This window comes from Carcharodon carcharias, chromosome 7 (genome assembly GCF_017639515.1).
Source record: "Carcharodon carcharias isolate sCarCar2 chromosome 7, sCarCar2.pri, whole genome shotgun sequence".
In the NCBI taxonomy this organism is placed as follows: Eukaryota; Metazoa; Chordata; class Chondrichthyes; order Lamniformes; family Lamnidae; genus Carcharodon; species Carcharodon carcharias.
The window spans coordinates 110,278,809-110,301,766 of NC_054473.1; the positions used below are offsets into that span (position 1 = coordinate 110,278,809).

The following is a 22,958-nucleotide window of genomic DNA, read 5'->3' on the forward strand; positions in this document are numbered from 1 at the left end:
AGGCTAACTATGGCAACAGTGATAGAATTGAGCCCGTGTAACAGTGCAGGAGCGACGTCCTGGACCAAGGTCTCCATGGTGGCCACCATCCTACCATTGTTGACCTCAGTTTGAAGATGGGTGGACTCCTCCATCATGCCTTGCAATCTGAAGAGTGCAGCAGACATCCCTTACAGATGTTTCCAACTTTGCCTTTGCAGCTTCAGCAACTGTGACATGACTAAGTCCAGAGGCTCATCATCAAATTTCTGGCCTCCAGAATCCTCTGAGTGCCAGACAACTGGCATGTCCCTGCTGCCGCCTGCTGTGGATCAGACAGTGCAACGTGCTCACCAGATTGTGATCCTGAGGTTATTCTAAAGCTAGGTCCCACCAAGGTTTGTGTCTCTGCACTGGTAGAGGGTGTGGGTGAGCGCTATGACAGGACTTCAAGGAGAGTGCCTTCAGATTCCTCTTCAGAGGTTTCTTCAGGGCTTGATTGAAGGCCCTGAGTCGTGGACTCTGTCAGCTGTTTCCCACATGTGCCTGCGGAAGCAAGGAAAAATAATTAATGCAAGGCAGTGACCTGTGAAACCGGACACATCACTCATAGAATGGTTGTCTGATGGATGTTGCATTGCTGGACCCTCACTTGGTAGAGCACCACCAACCTCATTAACAGCTTAGGACTGGTCCAGGTCATCGCTGGCCAGCTGGATGGCTCTGTTTTCAAAGTCTGTGAGGTCCTTGATTTTAGGCATTCCTCTACCAGTCTGCAACTTCTCCAACTTGTGTGCCAGATTATCCTACATGAATAGAAATGGAGACAGTGTAAGCAGGACACCTGCCAGGCCAGATGATATGTAAGCCTGGCATATGTGGGTGATGAGTGGTCCCATGGACAGGATGAGGACAATAAAAATGTGTATGAGAGAGTGAATGGTGATGTCCCTTGAACTGGCAGTGAGTGAGATCCCTGTGAATGTGTGATGGGTTTGTGAGTGTGTGAGTTGACAGTGTGAGTAGAATGACTTACCCTGGCAGAATGGAGGAGATCATTCATTCTCTTGCAGTACCAAGTAGCTGTCCTCTTTTGCAGGGCATTGGCGCTGACCAGAGCTGCCACCGCCTTCCAAGCCTAGCTGGTCACGCCACTGCCCATCCTGCCACCAGATAGAGGACATCATGGCAGGCCTCCACAGCATCCAAAAGGCTTTCCAGTGACCTGTTGCTAAACATTGGGGCTGCAGTCTTTCTGTCTTTTGCGGACATCTTCCCCTAAGCAGTTGTGGGCTGGAAGCACTGAGATGTATGCGTGTAGCTGGACTTTAAATATGACCTCCAGCATAATGAAGCAGCGAGGTGACAGCATGGCGGACGAATGAAAGCCCTCCTGCCATGGAAACAGTGTCTTTCCCAGGCATGTATAAGTAATGCAGCAGGTTTGAGACGACAAGGCGTGAAAACCCACCTTTGCATTTACCTGCCCGCTACCACATTAGTGCAAATCTGAGGCAATTCCGCCCCATGTGTTTACTTTCCTAATCTACTTGTCCCAATGCCGATTTGCTTGTGGCTCAAGTAACAACCCCAGATTTTAAAAACGAAAAAACTGCGGATGCTGGAAATCCAAAACAAAAACAGAAATACCTGGATAAACTCAGCAGGTCTGGCAGCATCGGCGGAGAAGAAAAGAGTTGACGTTTCGAGTCCTCATGACCCTTCGACAGAACTTGAGTTCGAGTCCGAGTCCAAGAAAGAGTTGGTGACATCTTTTGATGATCTGCTTCTATCACTGCTTGTTTGTCCCTACAACCACACCAACCCCATCCACTTCTCTCTCTAACTCTCTCTCCGCCCCCCCCAAACACCTTAAACCAGCTTATATTTCAACTCTTTCTTGGACTTGAACTCAAATTCTGTCGAAGGGTAATGAGGACTCGAAAAGTCAACCCCAGATTTTACCCATGAGGACCTGCCTTTTAATTTAGCTCCTATCTCTTGGGCTTCCTCCCTCTTCTTTCCAATGTCATTCACCCCAATATGAACACCAAGAACTGTATCCTTCCTTTCCCTTCCCAAATTCCTTTCAGTTTTTAAAAATTTATTCTTTCATGGGAAGTGCACATCACTGGCTGGGTCAGCATTCATTCCCCATTTCTACTTGCCCTTGAGAAGGTGCTGCTAAGCCGCCTTCTTGAACTGCTACAGTCTATGTCATATAGGTACACCCATAGTGAAGGGAGTTCCAGGATTTTGACCTACTGACAGTGAAGGAATGGCAATATAGTTCCAAGTCAGGATGTTGAGTGGCTTGGAGGGGAACACACAGGTAGTGGTGTTCCCATGCATCTGCTGCTTCTAGATGATAGATGCCACAGGTTTGGAAGGTGCTGTTGAAGGAGCCTTAGTGAGTTGCTGCAGTGCATCTTGGATATCTTGCGTCAAGATAGGCCTTGCCTCTTGTTTCAGATATCTGCATAGGCCAAAGGCCTAATGAGTGGAAACAGGAAACCCTTTTTAATTTTAATTTGGTAATTGGAGTGGTTTTAACTGATTAAACCCCAATAGTACCCTGGTTCACATTTAGAAGGCCTCTCCTCTGCCAATTTGCTTTTGCCACCTCCAGACTCAATTGCTCCAATGCTTTCCTGGATAATTTCTCATCCTTCAGCCTCTGTACTCTTACCCAAATTCTGCTTCATGTATCCTATCCTGAACCAAGCCCCACTCAACATCATAACTGTTTTTGCTGATCTGCACTGGTCCCCAGTCCCTCAACGTATTGGTTTTGAAATTCTCATTCCTGTGTTTAAATGCCTTATTTGTTATGCCTCTCCCTGTCTCTATAAACTTTGACAATTTATCATCTCTCATCCCCAAAACTGTCCTCTGACTTTAGTGTATTGTGGATCCTTCTCTCCCTCAAACCTACGATTAGTTGCATTCCAGTTAGCCAAGGTCTCACCTGGTCAGTCCCACTCCAGAGACTGAGCACATAATCCAGATTGACAATTTAGTGCAGCACTGAGGAGTTCTGCATTATCAGATGTGCTATCTTTCAGATGACGTGTTAAAGCAAGTCCCATTTTCCTCCACAGATGAATATGAGCAACAAATTCTACTTATACAGCCCCTTTAAGGCAATAAAACGCCCGAAGGCTTTAGACAGAAGCATTATAAAACACAAGTCAGTTTAACTTCAGTGGTGAGCAAGATCCTAGAAACAATTATTCGGGATAGAATTAGTAGTCGCATGGAAAACATGGGTTGATAAGGAAGAGCCAGATTTGTAAAGGGGAACTCGTGTTTAACTAACTTGTTGGAGTTTTTTGAAGAGGTAGCAGAAAAGGTGGATGAGGGTAATGCTGTTGATGTGGTGTACAAGGACTTTCAAAAGGCATTTGACACAGTGCCACACAACAGGCTTATGAGAAAACTTATTGTTCATGGAATAAAAGGGACAGTAGCAATGTGGATACAAAATTGGCTGAAAAACAGGAAGCAGAGAATAATGGTCAATGGGCATTTGTCGGGCTGGAGGAAGGTTTGTAGTAAAGTTCCCTATGGATTGGTATTGGGACCTTGCTAAAGGGTGAAATTTTGAAGGGGGTGCAGGATCAGAAAGGCTTGGGTGTATATGTGCATAGATTATTGAAGGTGGCAGGACAAGTGGAGAGAGCAGTTAATAAAGCATATAGTATCCTGGGTTTTATTAATAGGGCCTAGATTACAAGAGCAAGGAGGTTATGCTGAATTTATGTAAGACACTCGTTAGACCTCAGCTGGAATATTGTGTACAGTTCTGAGCACCACTTTATAGAAAGGACATGAACACATTGTCGAGAGTGCAGAAGAGGCTTACAAGAATGGTTCCAGGGATGAGAAACTTCAGCTATGAGGATAGATTGGAGAGGTTGCGACTGTTCTCCTTGGAGAGAAGAAGGCTAAGAAGGGATTTGATAGAGATGTTCAAAATCATGGGGGGTCTGGACAAAGTAGATAGGGAGAAGCTGTTCCTGCTCGTAAAAGGATCAAGAATGAGAGGGCACAGATTTAAAGTGATTTGCAAAAGAAGCAAGTGTGATGTGAGAAAAAACTTTTTCACACAACAAGTGGCTTGGGCCGGGAATGCACTGCCTGGAAGTGTGGTGGAGGCAGGTTCAATTGAGGCATTCAAGAGGGCATTAGATGATTATTTGAATAGAAACAATGCGCAAGGGCATGGGGAAAAGGCAGGGCAATGGCACTAGGTCATAATGCTCAGTTGGAGAACTGGTGCAGACATGATGGGCCGAATGGCCTCCTTCTGTGCTGTTAAAATTCTGTGACAATTTGACACCAAAAGCCACTTAAGAAATATATAGGGCAGAGGAACAAAACCTTGGTCAAAGTAGGAGGTTTTCAGCAGTGTCTTAACAGAGGAAAGGGACTTAGAGAAGGAGAGGAGTTTAAGGAGGGAATCCCAGAGTTTAGGGCCTTGGCAGCTAAAATTATGACCATCAATGATGAAGCAATTGAAATTAGTGGTGGTCAAGAGGCCAGGATTTGAGAAGAGCAGGTACCTCAGAGGGTTCTGGGCTGAAAGAGATTGCAGAGCTAGGAAGGGACGAGGCTGGGGGTGGGGGTTTGATAAAGGATGAGAATTTAAAAATCGAGACGTTGCTTCATTTGGAGCCAATGTAGTTCAATGAGCATATAGGTGATGGGTGATCAGGACTTGGTGCGAGTTAAGATACGGGCAGCAGTGTTTTGGATGAGCTCAAGTTTATGGAGGATATGGGAGACCAGCCAGGAGTTCATTGGAATAAGGCAAGTCTAGAGGTAACAAACGCACAGACAGGGGTTTCAGCAACAAATGAGCTGAGGCAGGTATGAAGTTGAGCAATGTTATTGAGGTAGAAATAGGCGGTCTTAGTAGTGACACGGATCTGTAGTCAGAAGCATGTCTTGGGGTCAAATATGACATCAAGATTGAGAACAGTCCTTTGAGAGGGATGGAGTTGATGGCAAGGGAACAGACTTTCTAGCAGGGACTGATGACAATGGCTTAGGTCCTCCCAATATTTAATAAATGAAATTCTGTTTGTCCAGCTCCTGATGTTAGACAAAGTAGTCTGATAATTTGGGGGCAGTGGTGGGGTTGAGAGAGGGTTATGGTGAGATAGAGCTGGATGTCATCAGCATGCATGTGGAAACTGACACTATGCTTTTGGATGATCTCAGCAGGATCCTTTGGCACTATTCAAAATAAACAGAGGATTTTTCCCTGGTGTGTGGGCCAATATTTCGCTCTCAAGCAGACCAGATGATGTCACATTATCTCATTACTGTTTGTGTGACCTTGCTGTGTGCAAATTGGCTATCACATTTCCTAGCTAACAACAGTAACTAGGCATTGAAAGTACTTTGAACGTGTTTGCCACTAGCTTGTTCTGCTTGCTACCCTTAATGTCCCCATTAGCACATTCCTTAGATAATATCATCACCATCAGCACCCCTTTGTCCTTTTGTCTGTGACATCTTTGGCAATCTCTTCTTTGCCTTCACCTATCACTGGCCCCATATCCAGCCCCACCTGTCCCACCTGCCTCTACCAGCTTATATTTCCCTTCATTTCTCTATTTCCTTAGTTCTGATGAAGAGTCATTTGGACTCGAAACGTCAACTGTATTCCTCTCCGCAGATGCTGTCAGACCTGCTGAGTTTTTGCAGGTATTTTTGTTTTAGTTTGAAAGTGCTTTGTTGGCCGTTAATACTTTGGATCATCCTGAGGTCCTGAAAGGCGCTTTATAAATGTAAGTCTTTTAAAACTTGCTTTTCCTTCAGTCACTTAGACACCATGCTCTGAAATTCCCAGCCTACACTGCTTTCCTTCTCAAAGAATCTCCTTAAACCCATTTCTTTAGCCAGTCTTTTTCATCAACCCTTATAACTTAATGTTGGGGGATTTCTCAATTGCACTTCTTGAGGTCTATTAATTTGCTGAGGGCTTCCTGTTGAATTAGTGTGGCCTAGAGAAAACAAGAGAAAGCCCCGAGACCCTGACTGGAGGCGAAGACACAGTTGATTTTATTATCGTTGCAACAAGAGATGTGGAATACACCAGAGTCACATCTAATGAATACAAGCATGTATCCAGTTTTTATAGTAAGACAGTTTCATTCATTGCTATGGCTAACAATACAGCGGAGATAGTAAACAATATGTGGAGATTGCTTCCCATTTCATATTAAGGATTGTACAGTCAAGTTCATGCTACAATACAGCCGGAAGTAAAATCTGATAAGTATTGTATTATAAGTATTGATAACCTGTTAACAATTGGAGGTGAACTCCGACGAATATTGATGGTCTATTATCACCTTCCCATCCAACCGTGGAAGGTGCAACACCTGCCCCTTTACTTCCCCCCTCCTACTGCCCAAGGACCTAAACACTCCTTTCAAGTGAAGCAGCAATTCACTTGCACTTCCCTCAATTTAGTCTACTGCATTCGCTGCTCCCGATGTGGTCTCTTCTACATTGGAGAGACCAAACGCAGACTGGGTGACCGCTTTGCAGAACACCTTCAATCTGTCTGCAAGCATGACCCAGACCTTCCTGTTGCTTGCCTTTTCAACACACCACCCTACTCTCGTGCCCACATGTCCATCCTTGGCCTGCTGCAATGTTCCTGTGAAGTTCAACGCAAACTGGAGGAACAGCACCTCATCTTCTGATACAGCCTTCCGGACTGAATATTGAGTTCAACAACTTCAGATCATGAACTCTCTCCTCCATCCTCACCCTCTTTTTGATCCCTTTTTCTAATAATTATTATATATTTTTTCATATATATATTTTTCTTTTCCCACCTATTTCTATTATTATTTAAAAAAAATTATTTCCATCCATTGTTTTATCTCCAACTTTTAGCCTATTTCAATCCCTTCCCCCCACCCCACACCCACTAGGGCCATGTCACTTGCTCATCCTGCTTTCTACCCTTAATGTCACCATTAGCAAATCCTTTAGCTAATATCACTACCGTCAACACCCCTTTGTCCTTTTGTTTATGACATCTTTGGCTATCTCTCCTTTGCCTTCACCCATCATTGGCCCTCTATCCAGCTCCGCCTGTGCCACCCCCCCTAAACAGCTTATATTTCACCTCATTTCTTATTCCTCTTTAGCTCTGATGAAGAGTCATACGGACTCGAAACGTTAACTCTGTCTTCCTCTCCACAGATGCTGTCAGATCTGCTGAGTTTTTTTTCCAGCAATTTTTGTTTTTGTTTCAGATTTCCAGCATCTGCAGTATTTCGCTTTTATTTTGATAGTCTACTATTGTCTACTTACAGACATCCATCTCTCTTTAACTGCCCTCCTGTAACAAGGTTATGGGTGTTCACAATGCCCAGATGATTCCGATTATTTTAAACACACAAAATACACATATAATCCACATCAACGTCTGTCCCTATCTTTCACAGATTTACATTATTAACTAGCTCAGCTAATTACTTTTGTTCTCAACTGACCCAGTTGCTCACGAGCAGCAGGGATCCGAGCACTGGCACAAAGGAGTTGTCCTTACATACCTTTTCGTCTAGCTAATGTCGGGGGGAACCACCACACAGCCAAGGAACCATGTTCCCTGACTGAAAATTCCCCCAAACACTTAATATCAGATTTAATTCAGCTTTTTGATACATTTTCTTCATTTAACTGTTTTACAGTGTTGTGCAAGTTGTGTTGACTTAATTTCTGTTCTTTGCCTTCAGGTCATCTACAAGGGGTTTCTACTTACCTACCAGGATTGATGGAAAGCTAAAAGCAAAAGCTGTTCAGCCCTGCTCACCTGAGATCTAAGCTGCACTGATGATGCTGCATTCCATACTGAGGAACACCTTCAGTGGCAAAATGGACAAATTCTCTCACATCTGTAAAGAGTTTGGTCGAATCATCGGTATCAGGAAGACGAATGTCATTGCCCAGGATGTTACATCTATCAGCATTGACAATGCTGGATGTTGTTGATAGTTTCATGTGTCTAGGTTCCATAATCACCAGCAATTTGTCACCTGATGCTGAAATCGTGCATTGCAGCTATTATGTCCAAGCTGAGTAAGAGAGTGTGGAACAATAGCAACCTGACTGAGAACATCAAACAGTGAGTCTACTAATTTTATTTGTTCTTGGGATGTGGGCATCACTGGCTGGGCCAGCATTTATTGCCCATCCCTTGTTCAAAGGGCATTTTAAGAGTCAATCACATTGCTGTGGGTCTAGAGTCACATGTAGGCCAGGACAACACATTTCCTTCCCTAAAGGACATTAGTGAGTTTTTATGACAATTAGCAATGGTTTCATGGTCATCATAGACTCTTAATTCCAGATTTTTATTGAATTAAAACCATCTGCCATTGTGGGATTCGATCCCCAGAGAATTACCCTGGGTCTGTGGATTACCAGTCCGGTGACAATACCACTATTCCACTGCCTCCCCTCTATCCTCAGTGCACTCCTCTTCATTGGTGAGACCTGGACAACATATACTGGCAGACTTAATGTTTTGAGTCCAATTTTTTGTCCTTTTCCCTTCATGGAATGTGGGTGTCACTGGCCATCCCTAAGTGCCCTTGAACTGAGTGGCTTGCTAGGCCATTTCAGAGGGCAGTTAAAAGTCAATCACATTGCCATGGCTAGACCAGGTAAGGATGAAACACATTGGTTTTTATGACAATTGATGATAGTTTCATGGTCACCATTGCTGAGACTTGTTTTCAATTCCAGACTTTATTCATTGAATTTAATTCAAATTCCATTAGTTGTCATGGTGGGATTTGAACTCATGTTCCTGGGCATTAGCTTGGAGCTTCTGGATTATTAGTCTGGTGAAATTATCACCATGCCACCATCTCTCCCTAAATAAGATAACTCTTCTACAGAACCCATCAGATGTAAACCTGCCTTAATTTTCAACTCAGGAGAAAACAGTTCCCAATTCGATTTTTATATTCTATGACTATAAACAAGTCACAAGGCAAAAGCTGCTTTTATATTCCAATAAATCCATGTTTGTACACATGGGCAGCTTTATGTATAGGATCCAAAATAATAAATTTAGATTCTGTTGAAGTATTCGGTGAAAGAATAATTTGAAATCCTGTAGTTAAAGCAGTACTGTTGCAATAAAGATATTAGAGTAAATTGACAACAAATGTTTTGAGGACCTCTGCTAGTTTGATATAAAACTTTTTATATATGATGTAACAGCAAGCAATAAAGAGACCTGCATAGGGAAAACGGGTGCCTGAAAATATATTACACAGTAATCTGTCTTGAAAACGTGTTGATATTTGTAAAACTGGTTCTTAAATATAACTTTTTAATGTTTGATGTCCAATGTTTTTCCAGTCGGAGTCGCTGGCCGCTCCGCGCATGCGCGCCCTGAACTCAGGCCCGTACCGGCCACCTATCTGTGTAGCGAGGACCCTGGGCTGACGGCAGCCTGGGAGCTGTGGGGTCAGCGAAACGGAGAAAGATGGAGCGTAGCATCTGAGGAGATATCGGTGGCATCCTGCGTCCCACGGCGGGTACAGCGGCTTTTCACGACTCCGGGAGCTGTGGCAGCGCCAATCATTCCAATATTGCCGCTGGATGCGGCTCTGAGCGGTCGCGCTGCGGCGGCTCGTTTGGTGAGCCGCGGATGGCGGGCAGGCTTTGCGGCCTACAGAGCGGGGGTGGTGGTGGTGGCAGCGGCGGCGGCAACAGAGCATCCTGCTCGTTTTGCTCAGGCGGGAGGTCGGTGAGGCCTCTTGAAGGAGGGGAAATTAGGCTTAGAGCAAGGGGCTGGCGGCTGTATTTTTAAAAAGTCGCTTTAAAAAAGGCGGCCAATTGATCGTGGCCTTGCGCATGCGCGGTTCAGCTGGCAGCGAGTTAGAGCTGCCGGAAAAACCTGCTTGAGAATCGATCAAAAATGAGGTGGAACTGCGGCCTCAGCTTGATAGAAAACCCTCAGGGTTCATCACACCTTGTGCACCACCCACCCCGATGATAATTTCTGGAGGAAAACAAAATGCTGCGGATACTGGAGACCTGAAATCAAAGTACAAAATGCTGGAAATATTGCAGGTCTAGCAGCACCTGTGGAGAGAGAAAGAGTTACCGTTTCGAGCTTAATATGACCTCTCCAAAGGAGAGTCATATTGGACTTGAAACATTAAACCTGTTCTCTGCATACAGATACTGCCAGACCTGACTTTTTCCACCATTTCCTGTTTTTAAAAAACTTTTTGAGGATGTGGATTTGTGAAATGCTGGGAAGGGGCTCCTGTCAGGCAGGTATCTGTTATGAGCCACAATCTGAACTATGGCCTTGAAATCATTTCCTTAAATCATAGCGTGCATCTTTTCCACTTCCTTATGCTCGGTCTGGTTGTTCGGGGGAAGGAAGGTTCAGGGTTTGTTAACCTCATTCCTGTTTCTGCCGTTAAGCTGGTTGATCTACCAGGAGATGGACTTAAAGAATGGTCACACTCCCATCCTTGCTAATTTTTCCTCTTGGCTCTTGGGCCCTGCTGCCCCTTTGAGATAGAGAAGGACCAAATTTGACTTTTTATACAGCAGCTGTCTCAGTTTGGATTTGGGGCTACCAGACAGTTGCCAACAAACTGGTTCAGTGAATCTGCTGTTGGAATAAGGGAGCTGGATGTAGCAGTGTGGACATTGGGCTCAAAGGCCAGACTCCTTGAACTCAAACTAAAATGGAATTAGTATACGCATATCTCTTTGGGTCTGCTCTGCCATTCAGCAAAATTATGACTGATCTACCTCAACTGCACCTTCCCATATTCCCTTAGTACCCAAAAATCTATTGACCTCGATCTTCAATGCACTCACTGACTGAGCAAGTACCATTTGGGGTAGAGAATTCCAGAGATTCACAACCTGAGTGAAGAATTTGCTCCCCATCTTAGCCCTAAATGGCTGAGCCATTCTCTTGAGACTCACCCCATGTTCTAGATTCCCCAGTCAGAGGAAACATGTTCTCCCTGGAAATGCCCTGTCAGGCTACTTTTGAATTTTATGTTTCAATTATATCACCTCCCATTCTTGTAAACTTGTACGAATAGTCTACTCAAAACTGTCTTCATATAAGATGTAGGATTTCTTATCTCATTTATATTACCAGTTGAAGGTTAGAATAGAACAGTGGATCTGTTAAGACTTGTCACACATTGTATAAACTGTATAAATTGTGACCTTTATGCTGCAGATTAGTTGTGGACTGAAATGGATTTGTAGACAACATATTGTAAAAGTAGGGGAAATACAGGTTCCCCTACTTCCTTCCTGTAATTGTATATTAACATAGGAAGAATTTTTGATTTTATGCACAGTACATTTAGATAGTGAAATCTGTACTTGAACTGCAGGAACTTTAGGAACAATGAAACTGTTACCTTGCAAATAGAACACTTTTATTAAAATAGTGATCATAACAAATAAATGATTTGCCAAACAAGGTGTGTTGTAGCTGCCAGCTTCCCTCTTGACACGTGTGCAATTAGTTCATTTTACAATTAACCTTGGATGGGCAATTATACTTAAACATCTGGATTTTTGAATCCCTGTTGAGAGCCACAGTACATTTACCTCTGGATGCTCTTTCAGGCAAAGCTTAATTGTAGCCCCATTTACATAGATTTTTGGGAGCCTGCAGAGCAGTGAGTTTTGGCAGCTTGTCTGGTGGTTGTGCAGCTGTAATTGTTTCTTTGTGAGTTTAGTTTGGTAACGAGAATTTTTTTTTAGTATATGTTCAGTTGCTTGAAGTTGTTGCATATTTGTTCTTACTTTCTGATGGAGCCAGTTATGTAATGTTCCACTGCGTCTCTCACTATTCTTGTGCCACCAACACTTAACTCTGATGAACAATTTACCCAAGGCTGTTTCAAAAGTCCCAGCTGTTGGTCATCAGACAGTCTCGCTTCCAGAGGAAGCACCTGGTGATTCGTTCTGAACTGAGGAACTTGATAGGTTAGAGATTTTAATGTTCAGAACTTGAAACTTGCCATTTGGTGTGGCAGTTCATTAACTTGTTGTAAAACCAGCAGTTCAGGTCTCACTCCCAAGCCAACCCTTCCAACTGGCACTTTATTGTTCTTGCCTGAAGCTGTATCAAGTCTGCCTGTAGTTCCATGCTCATCTTCTGTTCCCTGGCCTTTTACCATGTGAGAGTTTTTGAGGGAGCCTGCTTCTTCACTATCCCAATGGTCCTTTCCAGTGGGAGTGATTTGAATGTGAATCAGGAATTTGCAGACTGTTGTATTTTCCTTTCCATACCCAGGAACACTTGCTTGTTTGTTGCTCTGGCTGGGACCAGTCAATTCAGCATAGAAACAGCATTTCAAACTTTAAGTACTTTAAAGAGGAAGAGTCGGTGGTTTGAAATACAGGATGAGTATAGAAATTCGATCATTTTTGTGCTGACAGCTTTTGTTTGATTCTTCCTGTTTTAGTAGAATGTTTTAGGGTGAATTTTCTACAAGTGAAAATTGTTCACTGACAAGGAATGACATTGCCGTGCATTTTTAAAAGCTAAGTACTTTCAGTTTTGAGGGTCCACTATAATTGGAAATTAAAGCTGGAGAACCATTTTGCTGTCTGTCTATTGGTTGCAAAAACATGTTCCAGCTGATGAAGAAGTGTGTGTGTGTGGGAACTGACCCAAATTTTGAAAAGGGGGGTCTCAGCAGTCAAGCATCCCAGTTGCCTTTTGGCTGTTTTTGTTACATCTCTGTTGATTTTATGATTCCAGCATTTATATAGTTGCTCAGTTCAATTTTCTTTCTTTCTCTCTGCAGCCAGTCTTTAAAGAACTGGAAGTTGGATGTGACCTTTCATACTTGGTGATAACAGAAGCACTGCAATCATGTTTTTGTATAACCTAACCCTTCAGAGAGCAACTGGCATATCGCATGCCATTCATGGAAACTTTTCAGGTGAGGATCTCTAATTGGGCTGCTTTCGTTTAGCTTCTGTTGTTAACAGTTCAACTTATGAACCTAAAGCCTATTTAGATTTTTTTCTTCCTAGTTTTCTCCTATCCTCTTCGGAGTCAGTGCACTGACCCATGCAGGGAAATGGCTCAGTTGGTGGTGGCAGACCTCCCGAGCTCACTCTTAGCCTAGGCAGTTGAGACAATCTGGCTACTAGGACTTGCACAAAAGACCACGTCAAAATAATCTCTTATGGTCCTATGATTCCACTGTTGTAGGAAGTGTGGCAGCTGATTTGCACACAGCAAGTTCCCACAAACAGCAATGTGAAAATGACTGGGTAGCTGTTTTAATGGTATTGGTTGAGGGATAAATATTGACTAGAACCACCAAGAAGAACTCCCCTGACCTTCGAACATAGTGCCATCGGGTGAGGTGACAGATGGGGCTTTGGTTTAACATCCAAAACAGCACCTTCACCAGTGCAGCATTCCTTCAGCACTGCACCAAAGTGCTAACCTGGACTACGCACTTAAATGTCTGGAGTGGATCTGGAATCCACAAGCTTCTGAGTCGAGCAGGAATGCTATCACTGAACCAAGACTGACTTCTATTATGTTGACATGACCTCATCTACTCCGTCTATAAGATTAGAAGTTTCTGAAAATGTGTTTTTTTTTTTGCTGTTGTGGATCTGTGCTTTGAGCAGATTCATATAACACGTGATTGGCAGGTATTGATGTTTATGCTTGCTGAATAATTGAGGTTATTTTCTTCAAACATATGGGTCAGATCTGATTTAGCATGTATCCATTTTATTAGAAATTAAAGTAAGCGGTCAGGGGAAATACTTTCTTTTTGCCTCACACTTGCTGAAAAAAGATACTAATTACACTCCTTTCTCTGGCACTGATGATGGAAATATATAGGCCAGAGCAACTAAAGGGAACAGGGGCTGGAAACACTACAGTCTTTTTTTTATATATTAAAAAAGTCGCTGTTTGAAATGTAAAATTATCATGCAGTGCATAGTCACCAGAATCATGAAGAGAAAACCATTTGGTCTATCACATCTTTGAAAGAGCTATCTAATTAGTTCCACACCACCCTGTTCTCTTCCCCAAATCTGTGCAAATGTTTCCTCTTCAAGTCCTTAGCCAATTCTCTTTTGAAAGTTACTGAATCTGCTTCCAGCACCCTTTTTTCAAATCATAAATTCTAGATCATAAATTGTTGCATATCAAAAAATTTCTCACCATCCCATTAGTTCAGGTGAAGGTGGGGGTAAACTACTGAAATCCCTCAATTTTGAGCATCTCTAGAGAAGCTTACAAGGAGATTAAATAAAGAGCATAGGAGCAGGAGAAGGCCATTCAGCCCATCAGGTCTGCTTCGCCATTCAGTTCGATCATGGCTGATTGAACACTTCAATGCCTTTTACCCACACTATCCCCATAACCCTTTACATCATTGTTAATCAGAAGTCTTATCAATCTCTACCTTAAAGAAACTCAATAACTGAGCTTCCATGGCCCTCTGAGGTAGAGAATGCCAAAGATTCACAACCCTCTGAGTAAAGAAATTTCTCCTCATCTTGGTCCTAAGTGGCTTCCTCCTTATTTTGGAATTGTGTCCCCTGGTTCTGGACTCCCTGCACCTACCCTGTCTATTCTTTTAAGCATTTTGTAGCTCTCATTCTTTGAAACTCTAGAGAATACAGGCCCAGTTTCCCCAATCTCTCTTCATAAGACAGTCCCGCCATCCACAGAACAAGCCTGGTGAACCTCCGTTGCACTCCCTCTATGCAGTAATATCCTTTCTGAGATAAGGGGACCAAAACTGCACACAGTATTCCAGGTGTGGTCTAACCAAGCTTCTATAAACTTGAAGCAAGATTTCACTACTCCTGCACTCTCATCTTCTTGCGATAAAGGCTAACATTCCATTAGCTTTCCCAATTGCCTGCTGCACCTGTATGTTATCTTTCAGTGACTTATGAACAAGGTCACCCATGTCCCTTTGCACATCTACACTTTCTAATCTCTTACCATTTAGAATATACTCTGCACATCTGTTCTTTCTACCAAAGTGGATAATCTCAATTTTTCCACATTATATTCCATCTGTCATGTTCTTGTCCACTCACTAAGTCTGTCTAAATCCTCCGTTAGCTGCTTTACATCTTCTTCACAGCACACATTCCTGCGTAGCTTTGTATCATCCGTGAACTTGGAAATATTACATTTGCTCCCCACATCCAAATCACTGATGTGCATTGTGAACAGCTGGGGTCCAAGTACTGATCCTTGCAGTACCCCACTAGTCACAGCCTGCCAACGCGAGAATGACCTGTTTATTCCTACACTCTGTTTTCTACCTGTTAGCCAATACTGAATCCATGCCAGTATGTTACCTCCTATCTCGTGCTTTTATTTTGCTAATCAACCTGCTGTGGGGGACTTTATCAAAAACCTGCTGAAAATCCAAGTATACCAAGTTCTTTGACTTTGCGTTATCAATTTTGTTAGTAACATCCTCAAAAAAAACTCCCAACACGTTCGTCAAACATGATTTCCCATTCGCAGATCCATGCTGGCTATGCCCAATCAGATCATGATTATCCAAGTGTCTATTTATCACTTCCTTTATAATAGATTCTAGCATTTTCCCTACTACTGATGTAAGGCTAACAGGTCTGTAGTTCCCTGTTTTCTCTCTCTCCCTCCCTTCTTAAATAGAGGGGTGACATTTGCTATAGCACTCGCAGCCTCTCTAGCCTCTCCACAGTACTGAAGTCCCTCATTCCTGGTACCATTCTAGTAAACCTCTAAAACTTCCTAAAGTATGATGCCCAGAATTGGGAATATTATTCTAGCTGAGGCTTAACCAGTGAAGCATAAACTCCTTACTTCTGTACTTTTTAAACCACTTATGATTTATACAAAATAAACTTGAGTTCCAGCACCATCAGTCGTTTGCCATTTAGGGCACTCCTTATCCCAGTGGATTATTTGCAAAGCCAGTGCAAGTCAAATCCTCCGTAACTTTCAATGGCAGTTTTATGGAGTGGGAAATATCAGTGTGGTTTGAAATGCTGTCCTCATTGACACTCGTGCATTTATTGTAGGCACCAAAATGCAGGAGATTGTTGTTTCCAGGGGGAAGATCTTGGAGTTGCTCCGCCCAGATGCAAATACTGGGAAGGTACATACGCTGCTGACAGTGGAGGCCTTCGGGATAATTCGATCTCTAATGGCCTTCCGGTTAACTGGAGGTACCAAAGGTAAGAACTTTAGAAATGTGAGTTTACCTATGTTAGTTATTTCAGCAAATTAAAATTTCCCCATCTGCTTCCATTTTCTTCCCTGTTGTCAAAAGTAACCCTAGGGTATGGTTCCATGAGCTTATGTAGCCCTCAAGTGGCCATTCTTCATGTGCAAACCTGGACAGTAAATGGCAGAAGGCTATTTAACCATGAAGGGAATCACAGCTGGTGCTGATCCTCTCCTTGACTCTATATACATACATTTTTCCTGCATAATCAAGCACAAGAACACTGGGTTTTAAAATTGATATTATTTCTAATTCAAGTTGGTAGAGGTCTGATGCAGTGCTCCAGTGGGTGTTATGGTTGAGATCAGTTAATTTTGCTCTGCTTTAGGGGGTGGAATCAGACCCCTGCTGGTCATGTATATCTTTAGGATTGTACTGGTCAGTGACTTTACTCATCATTGTGTAGTGGATTAGAGGTTTGTCCCCCAGGGACATTTCCACCAATGGCTGGTTTTGGTGCACCACAATCAGTTAGTTAATTGCAGCTTTGTGCATTTACAATTAGTCAAACAAATGCAACTGTCGGTGAGACTGGTTTTCCAGTTGCTTTTTACCGATTAGCACAAAGGGATGCTGAGATAAGTTAGCTTTGCGAGAATCCATGAAAATGTTTGAAAACTTGATCAGTGCTATCAGATTGTTTAACAGGGGAGAGTTGGGTAATGGAATTTGAAGCAAATAAATTGTGGGTGCTTTCTAACTAGGCTGGACACCAGTCAGAATTATTTGGGTCTATTAATTTATGGACAAATTTTTAATTCCCTAACATGCCAACTAGAAAAATCTTTAATGTAATATTTTGGCCGGGATTTTCCGGCCCCACCACGGGTGAGGCGGCACCCCGGCCAGAAGTCCATTGACCTGTGGCGGGACCAGAAGATCCCGGCGGCGGGTGGATGAGGAGCATCCTACCCTTTGTAATTATAAGTGTTACAGTCCAAAGTCTTTTAGAACATTGGTTCTTGATTGGTAAGGGGATCAAAGGTTACGGGAAGAGGCGGGAGAATGGGGTTGAGAAACTTATCAGCCATGATTGAATGGCGGAGCAGACTCGATGGGCCGAATGGCCTTATTTCTGGTCCTATGTCTTATGGTCTTATTCCAAAAAAAGTACATAATCTGGTAAATAATATCTCTCTAGGTGGTGGCATTAATATTTAAACTTGCCCTTATTTATGTTGCTTTTAGTATTCCAGCAGCCATTTTGAATGTCCTGCTTGTCACAACCTCTGGCCCCTGCACTCAGTTTCAAAGCACTGTAGTGGAATGTACGAAAGCTTGATAAAGTCAGAGAGTTGCTAGGACAGTTAATTGGAGGAATAAAATTAAATTGGATTTGCATCTCAGGTTCAATGTGGCCTGTGGGGTTTGTGTGTTTGTTGTGACTTTTCCAATGGGCAGGGTAGGTTGAGATGGGGAAAGCTTAGAATTGTATATTTGTCATTGTGATTTCACAGGAAGTGGCTCACTTTTATTCTTTCCTGGGATGTATACATCACTGGCAAGACCAGCATTTATTGCTCATCCCTTGTTGCCTTTGGGAAGGTGGTGGTGTCCAGAGTTATTTCAAAGGACAGTTAATAGTCCACCATGTTGGTATGAGACTTGAGTCACAAATAAAGCAGACCAGCTAATAATGACCGGTTTCCTTTCCTGAAGTACATTAGTGAACCATAGAAATATTACGGTGTAGAAAGAGGCCATTCAGCCCATTGTGTCTGTGTCGGCCAAAAAGAAAAAAGAAACTAGCTGCTCATTTTAATCCCACTTTCCAGCATCTGGTCTGTAGCCATGCAGGTTACCCCCCGCACTCTTCGTTGAACCAGGGTTGATCCCCTGGGTTGATGGTAATGGCCTTTGCCACCCTCAGTGCTTCCTCCAAGTGGTGTTCAACATAGAGGAGCACTGATTCTTTAGCTGAGGGAGGGTAATCAGCAGGAGGTTTTCTTTCCCAAGTTTGACCTAATGCCTTGAGACTTCATGGGGTGCAGATTCGATGTTGAGGGCTCCCAGGGCAACTCCATCCTGACTGCACACCACTGTGCCACCACCTTTGCTGGGACTGCCCTGCCAATGGGACAGGACATACCCAGGGAGGGTAGCGTCTGACACATTCTGTAAGATATGATTCCGTGACGATGACTATATCAGGCTGTTTCTTGACTACTCTGAGACAGCTCTCCCAATTTTGGCACTAGGCCCCAGATGTCAGAAGGAGGACTTTGCAGGGTCGACAGCTGAGTTTGCCATTGTTGTTTCCGGTGCCTGGGTCGGTACCAGGTGGTCCTTCCAGTTTCATTCCTTTTTACCTCCCATTACCTCACACTTTTCCGCATTGAATTCCATTTGTCACCTCTCTGCCCACTCGGCCAAACCATTTATATCGTTCTGGAATTGACAGCTATCTTCTTTGCTATGAAGTACATGGCGAATTTTTGTGTCATCTGCAAATTCCCCAATCATGCCTTCCACATTTAAGTCTAAATCATTAGTATATGCAACAAACAGCAAGAGCCCCAACATGGCACTATTCCACGTGTACAGTTATCTACCATGCCTTTGGGATGCTCTATATCTGTATAAGGAGCAAATTGCTGGATCAAAATACTGAAACTCCCTAACACCACTGGGAAACTATTTGCCATTTGCAAAAGCATTCATTGATCATTACCCTTTGCTTCTTGTCACTGAGCCAATTTTGGATTCAATTTGGTTTTTATGCCAATCTGAGAGCTTCATGGTCATGTTTACTACTAACAGTTTTTTATTTCTAAATTATTAAAATTGAATTCAAATTCTGAAACTGCTGTGATGGGATTTTGAAACCTTGTTTAGTAGTTCAGCCCTCTGGATTTCTCATCCTGTAGCATTGCCAGTACATGACTACAGTATTTAATTCATAGATCAAATCTCTTATTAACTGCATTGTTCCTATAACTGCAGTTGTCTTTGGATTGATAATTTCAGTTTATTTGGTAAAAATATTGCAAGCAATTTCCAATGAACTCATTTTCTGTTGTCCACAGATTACATCGTAGTGGGTAGTGACTCTGGTAGGATTGTTATCTTGGAATATCAACCATCCAAGAATATTTTTGATAAAGTCCACCAGGAAACCTTTGGGAAGAGTGGATGCCGCCGTATTGTACCTGGGCAGTACCTGGCAGTTGACCCAAAAGGCCGTGCTGTTATGATAGGTGAGTGGTAATGTACGTAAGGACAGGAACAGGCCATTCACTGACTTGAGGCTGTTCCACCATTCATTTAGTTTGTGGCTGATGTGTATTTTAACTCCTTTTTAACCTGCTGTTGCCCCACTTGGGCTCTGGAATCCTGGATAATTTCTTCTTGCCACCTGGCTCCCCTTAACTTTGGGAACAGTGAGGGCACCAGTATTAATGGCATGGAACAGATATCTGCATTTGCTAGTATGTGTGGCTTAGCACTATTCCAGGTGTGCAGTTACCTACCATGCCTTTGGGATGCTCTATATCTGTATAAGGAGCAAATTGTTGGCTCAAAATACTGAAACTCCCTAACAGTACTGTAGGTGTACCTACACCACATGGACTGCAGCAGTTCAAGAAGGCAGCTCACCACCACCTTCTCAGGGGCGACTAGGGATGGTCAATAAATGCTGGCCCAGCCAGCGAAGCCCACATCCTGTGAATGAATAAAAAAATTGTTGTGCCCTGTGGTTCTGTGACTTAAATAATTTGTTTGTTATCAGGTGCCATCGAGAAGCAAAAGCTGGTTTATATTCTGAACAGAGATGCTGCTGCTCGTCTCACCATCTCCTCACCGCTGGAAGCACACAAAGCAAACACACTGGTGTATCATGTAGTTGGTGTGGACGTGGGCTTTGAGAATCCTATGTTTGCTTGTCTTGAGATGGACTATGAGGTATTTACTTAGCTTTGGGTACAATTAGTGCAACATTCTAAAATGATTCTTAAATAGAGACATTCGTGCCGGCTAATTAAATTGTTTGGAGTTCTATGGATCAGGAGTCTGAGGCATTGCGGCAAATTATTGGAGCTGGTTGAGATTACCCATCTGAAACAGACTTGAGTTGAACCTGAGATCTATAGTTTGATCCAATATTAAACTAGGTATTTTTACTCCAGAAGCTATTGCTTGAAGTTTTTAATCTAAGCCAGATGGCAAATCCTACAATTCCAACGGTTGAATCAAGGCCTCCACTCCTGATAGTAGTTCAGTGACTCCTCCTGTGTCCTGTGTAATAGTGACTAGTGAGGAAAGGACTAGTGAATCATGTCTCTTCTCCGAAAAATATTTGGGAAGCTCTAATTCTCTGATCCAGCAGTCCCTGAGCTTATCATTGCCTAAGACTTTTCACACTGCTTGTATGTTTTGATCATAAATTTCCTCCATTTAGAATACCGAAGCCATTGTCTTTGGTCATGTCTCAAACTCCGTTGCTCAGACTCCATTCCCCTCCTTGACTACTGACTGAGTCTGAATCAGATTGTTGTCAATCTGTGGCCTCTATGACCTGCAAACTGAATTAGCAACCTCATCATCCTCCCCATCACCAAGACTTCCTACTTATACTTTTTGTGCCACTTTCTGTCTCCATTCCCTGCCTTAGCCCACCTGTGGCTAAAACCCTCATTCATTCTTCTGTTACCTTCAGACTCAATTATTCCAATGTTCTGCTGACCAGCCTCCGATCTTCTAGTCTTCATAAACTTGAGTTCACACAAAGCCTGTATCCTCTGCTTCACCTGCCTTGCTCACCCATCATCTCTTGTGCTGGCTGAGTTACATTGGCTCTAGGCCTCTGAACACCTCATATTTGAAATTTCCATCTCCTGTTTGAATCTCTTTGAAGTCTTGCTCTTCCCCAGCCCTGTAACGCCCTACCCTTTGAGAACTCAACGTTTTCCAGCTTTGACCACTTTGCTCACTCATTTTTCACTGTGCCTTCAGTTATGTAGTCTCTACACTTTGGAGTTCTCTCCTTAAATGTATCAGCTTCCTTCTTTACCTTTAAAACCCCCCATTCTCTGCCCAAACTTTTAATTACCCCATTAATGTCGCCTTATTTTGACAATTTTTGTCTGATTATGCTTCTGTAATGTTCTTGACATGTTTCTTTACATCAGAGGCTTCTGAAGAAGAGTGATATTGGACTCGAAATGTTCACTCTGTTTCTGTCTGCACTGATGCTGCCAGACCTGCTGAATTTTTCCAGTATTTTGTTTTTATTTCAGATCTTCAGCAACAGTATTTTGCTACCTTAGTGTCATATTTAACCCCAAGATTAGCTTCCAATCACGTGTGCCATCACTAGCACCGCCTGTTTCAACCTCCAGAACTTTGTCTGACCTCACCCTTGATTTATGTCATCTGCTGCTGAAATCCTCATCCATTCCTTTGTTACCTCTAGTCTTGACTATTCCAGCATAGTTCTGTCTGGTCTCCCACATTCTGCCCTCCATAAACTTGACATCAAACAAAACTCTGCAGCTCATCTTGCTTCACACCAAGTCCCATTCATCCTCAGCCTTCTGCTTGCTGACCTACGCGGGTTCCCAGTTAAACAACTTGCTGCTTATGAGGTTATGAGGAAGTGATGAATAGTTTCAAAAGGAAATTGAATGGTCAATTAATGGAAATAAACCTGCAAGGTTATAAGGATGAAGCGGGGGAATGGGACTGATTGGATTGCTCTACAGAGAGCTGACATGGACCCGATGGGCTGAATGACCTCTTTGTGCTGTTAGGACTTCAGTCCACATTTATCCAAATGACTGTTAGTTTTGTCCCGGATTATTGTTTCTAAAACTGCTGTCACCTATGGGCTAAGAGTAGCTGAGAAATTGGAAAGGGCCAGGAATAAATCTTTGGTGACTCTGATGGTAATGGAGTGGGAAGAGAAGCCTTTGCAGCTGATTCTCTGACAATTTGATAAGAATGGGGAACCAAGCAAGGACAGTCCCACCCAACTGCATGATGGAGGAGAGCTGCTGGAGGAGGATGGTGTGGTCACCTCTGTCAAAGGCTGTAGGCAAGTTGAGAAGGCTGAGCAAGTTCACCATGGTCACAGTCATAAAGACTGTCATTTGTGACTTTGCTAATATCTGTTTCAGTACAGTGGCTACCCGGAAACCTGATTGAAAGGACTCAAATATGGAATTGTGGGAAGATGAGCATGGGTTTGGGAGGTGACAACATGTTCAAGGACTTAGGGGAAAAAAAACTGCTACAATTAAAAGGAATGGACTTCCCCTCTGGCCCTTATATAATTGTGCCATTATCTTAATGATTCAGTTATAAGCACAGGATCACAAATTGGGTTTTCTGTTTGCCTGTCATTGTGATATCAACACTGAGTATAGAGTGCCTGGCCAGCGGTTGTCCTGTACTGAAGAAAGAGCCAGCACAAGTCCGATGGTGCAACTAGGTTCTTATCTATGCTGTAAACTTCTGTGGTTTTAAGGGAGCATTGGAACTAGGTGCTTTGGGAATGTCTCTGTTAATCTATTTGCTAAAAACACCACCTAGCATATTACGTTACTGTACTGATGAGGAAGATCCCGAATTTGATTTGCCTATTCCTGGTGGCTATCCGTTAACCAGCATGGGATGGAGAGTGTGTCAGTATGATCGGGTACATGTGCAATGTCTTCGGCT

At 43.1% G+C, this 22,958-nt stretch overlaps 1 protein-coding gene across 2 annotated transcripts in view; it reads left to right on the plus strand.

The window, feature by feature from the left end:
* The first annotated feature begins 9,421 nt into the window (after window positions 1–9,421).
* sf3b3 (splicing factor 3b, subunit 3) overlaps window positions 9,422–22,958 on the plus strand; it is a 52,762-nt gene continuing 39,225 nt past the window's right edge. The window contains exons 1-5 of one of the 2 annotated variants that reach the window (XM_041191289.1): window positions 9,422–9,560; window positions 12,831–12,968; window positions 16,093–16,248; window positions 19,325–19,495; window positions 20,029–20,201. In XM_041191289.1, the coding sequence (XP_041047223.1) occupies window positions 12,899–12,968; window positions 16,093–16,248; window positions 19,325–19,495; window positions 20,029–20,201 (570 nt within the window). In that variant the 5' untranslated portion in view covers window positions 9,422–9,560; window positions 12,831–12,898. Of the gene's footprint in view, window positions 9,663–12,830; window positions 12,969–16,092; window positions 16,249–19,324; window positions 19,496–20,028; window positions 20,202–22,958 lie in introns of both variants that reach the window. The other variant, XM_041191290.1, reaches the window with a different exon arrangement.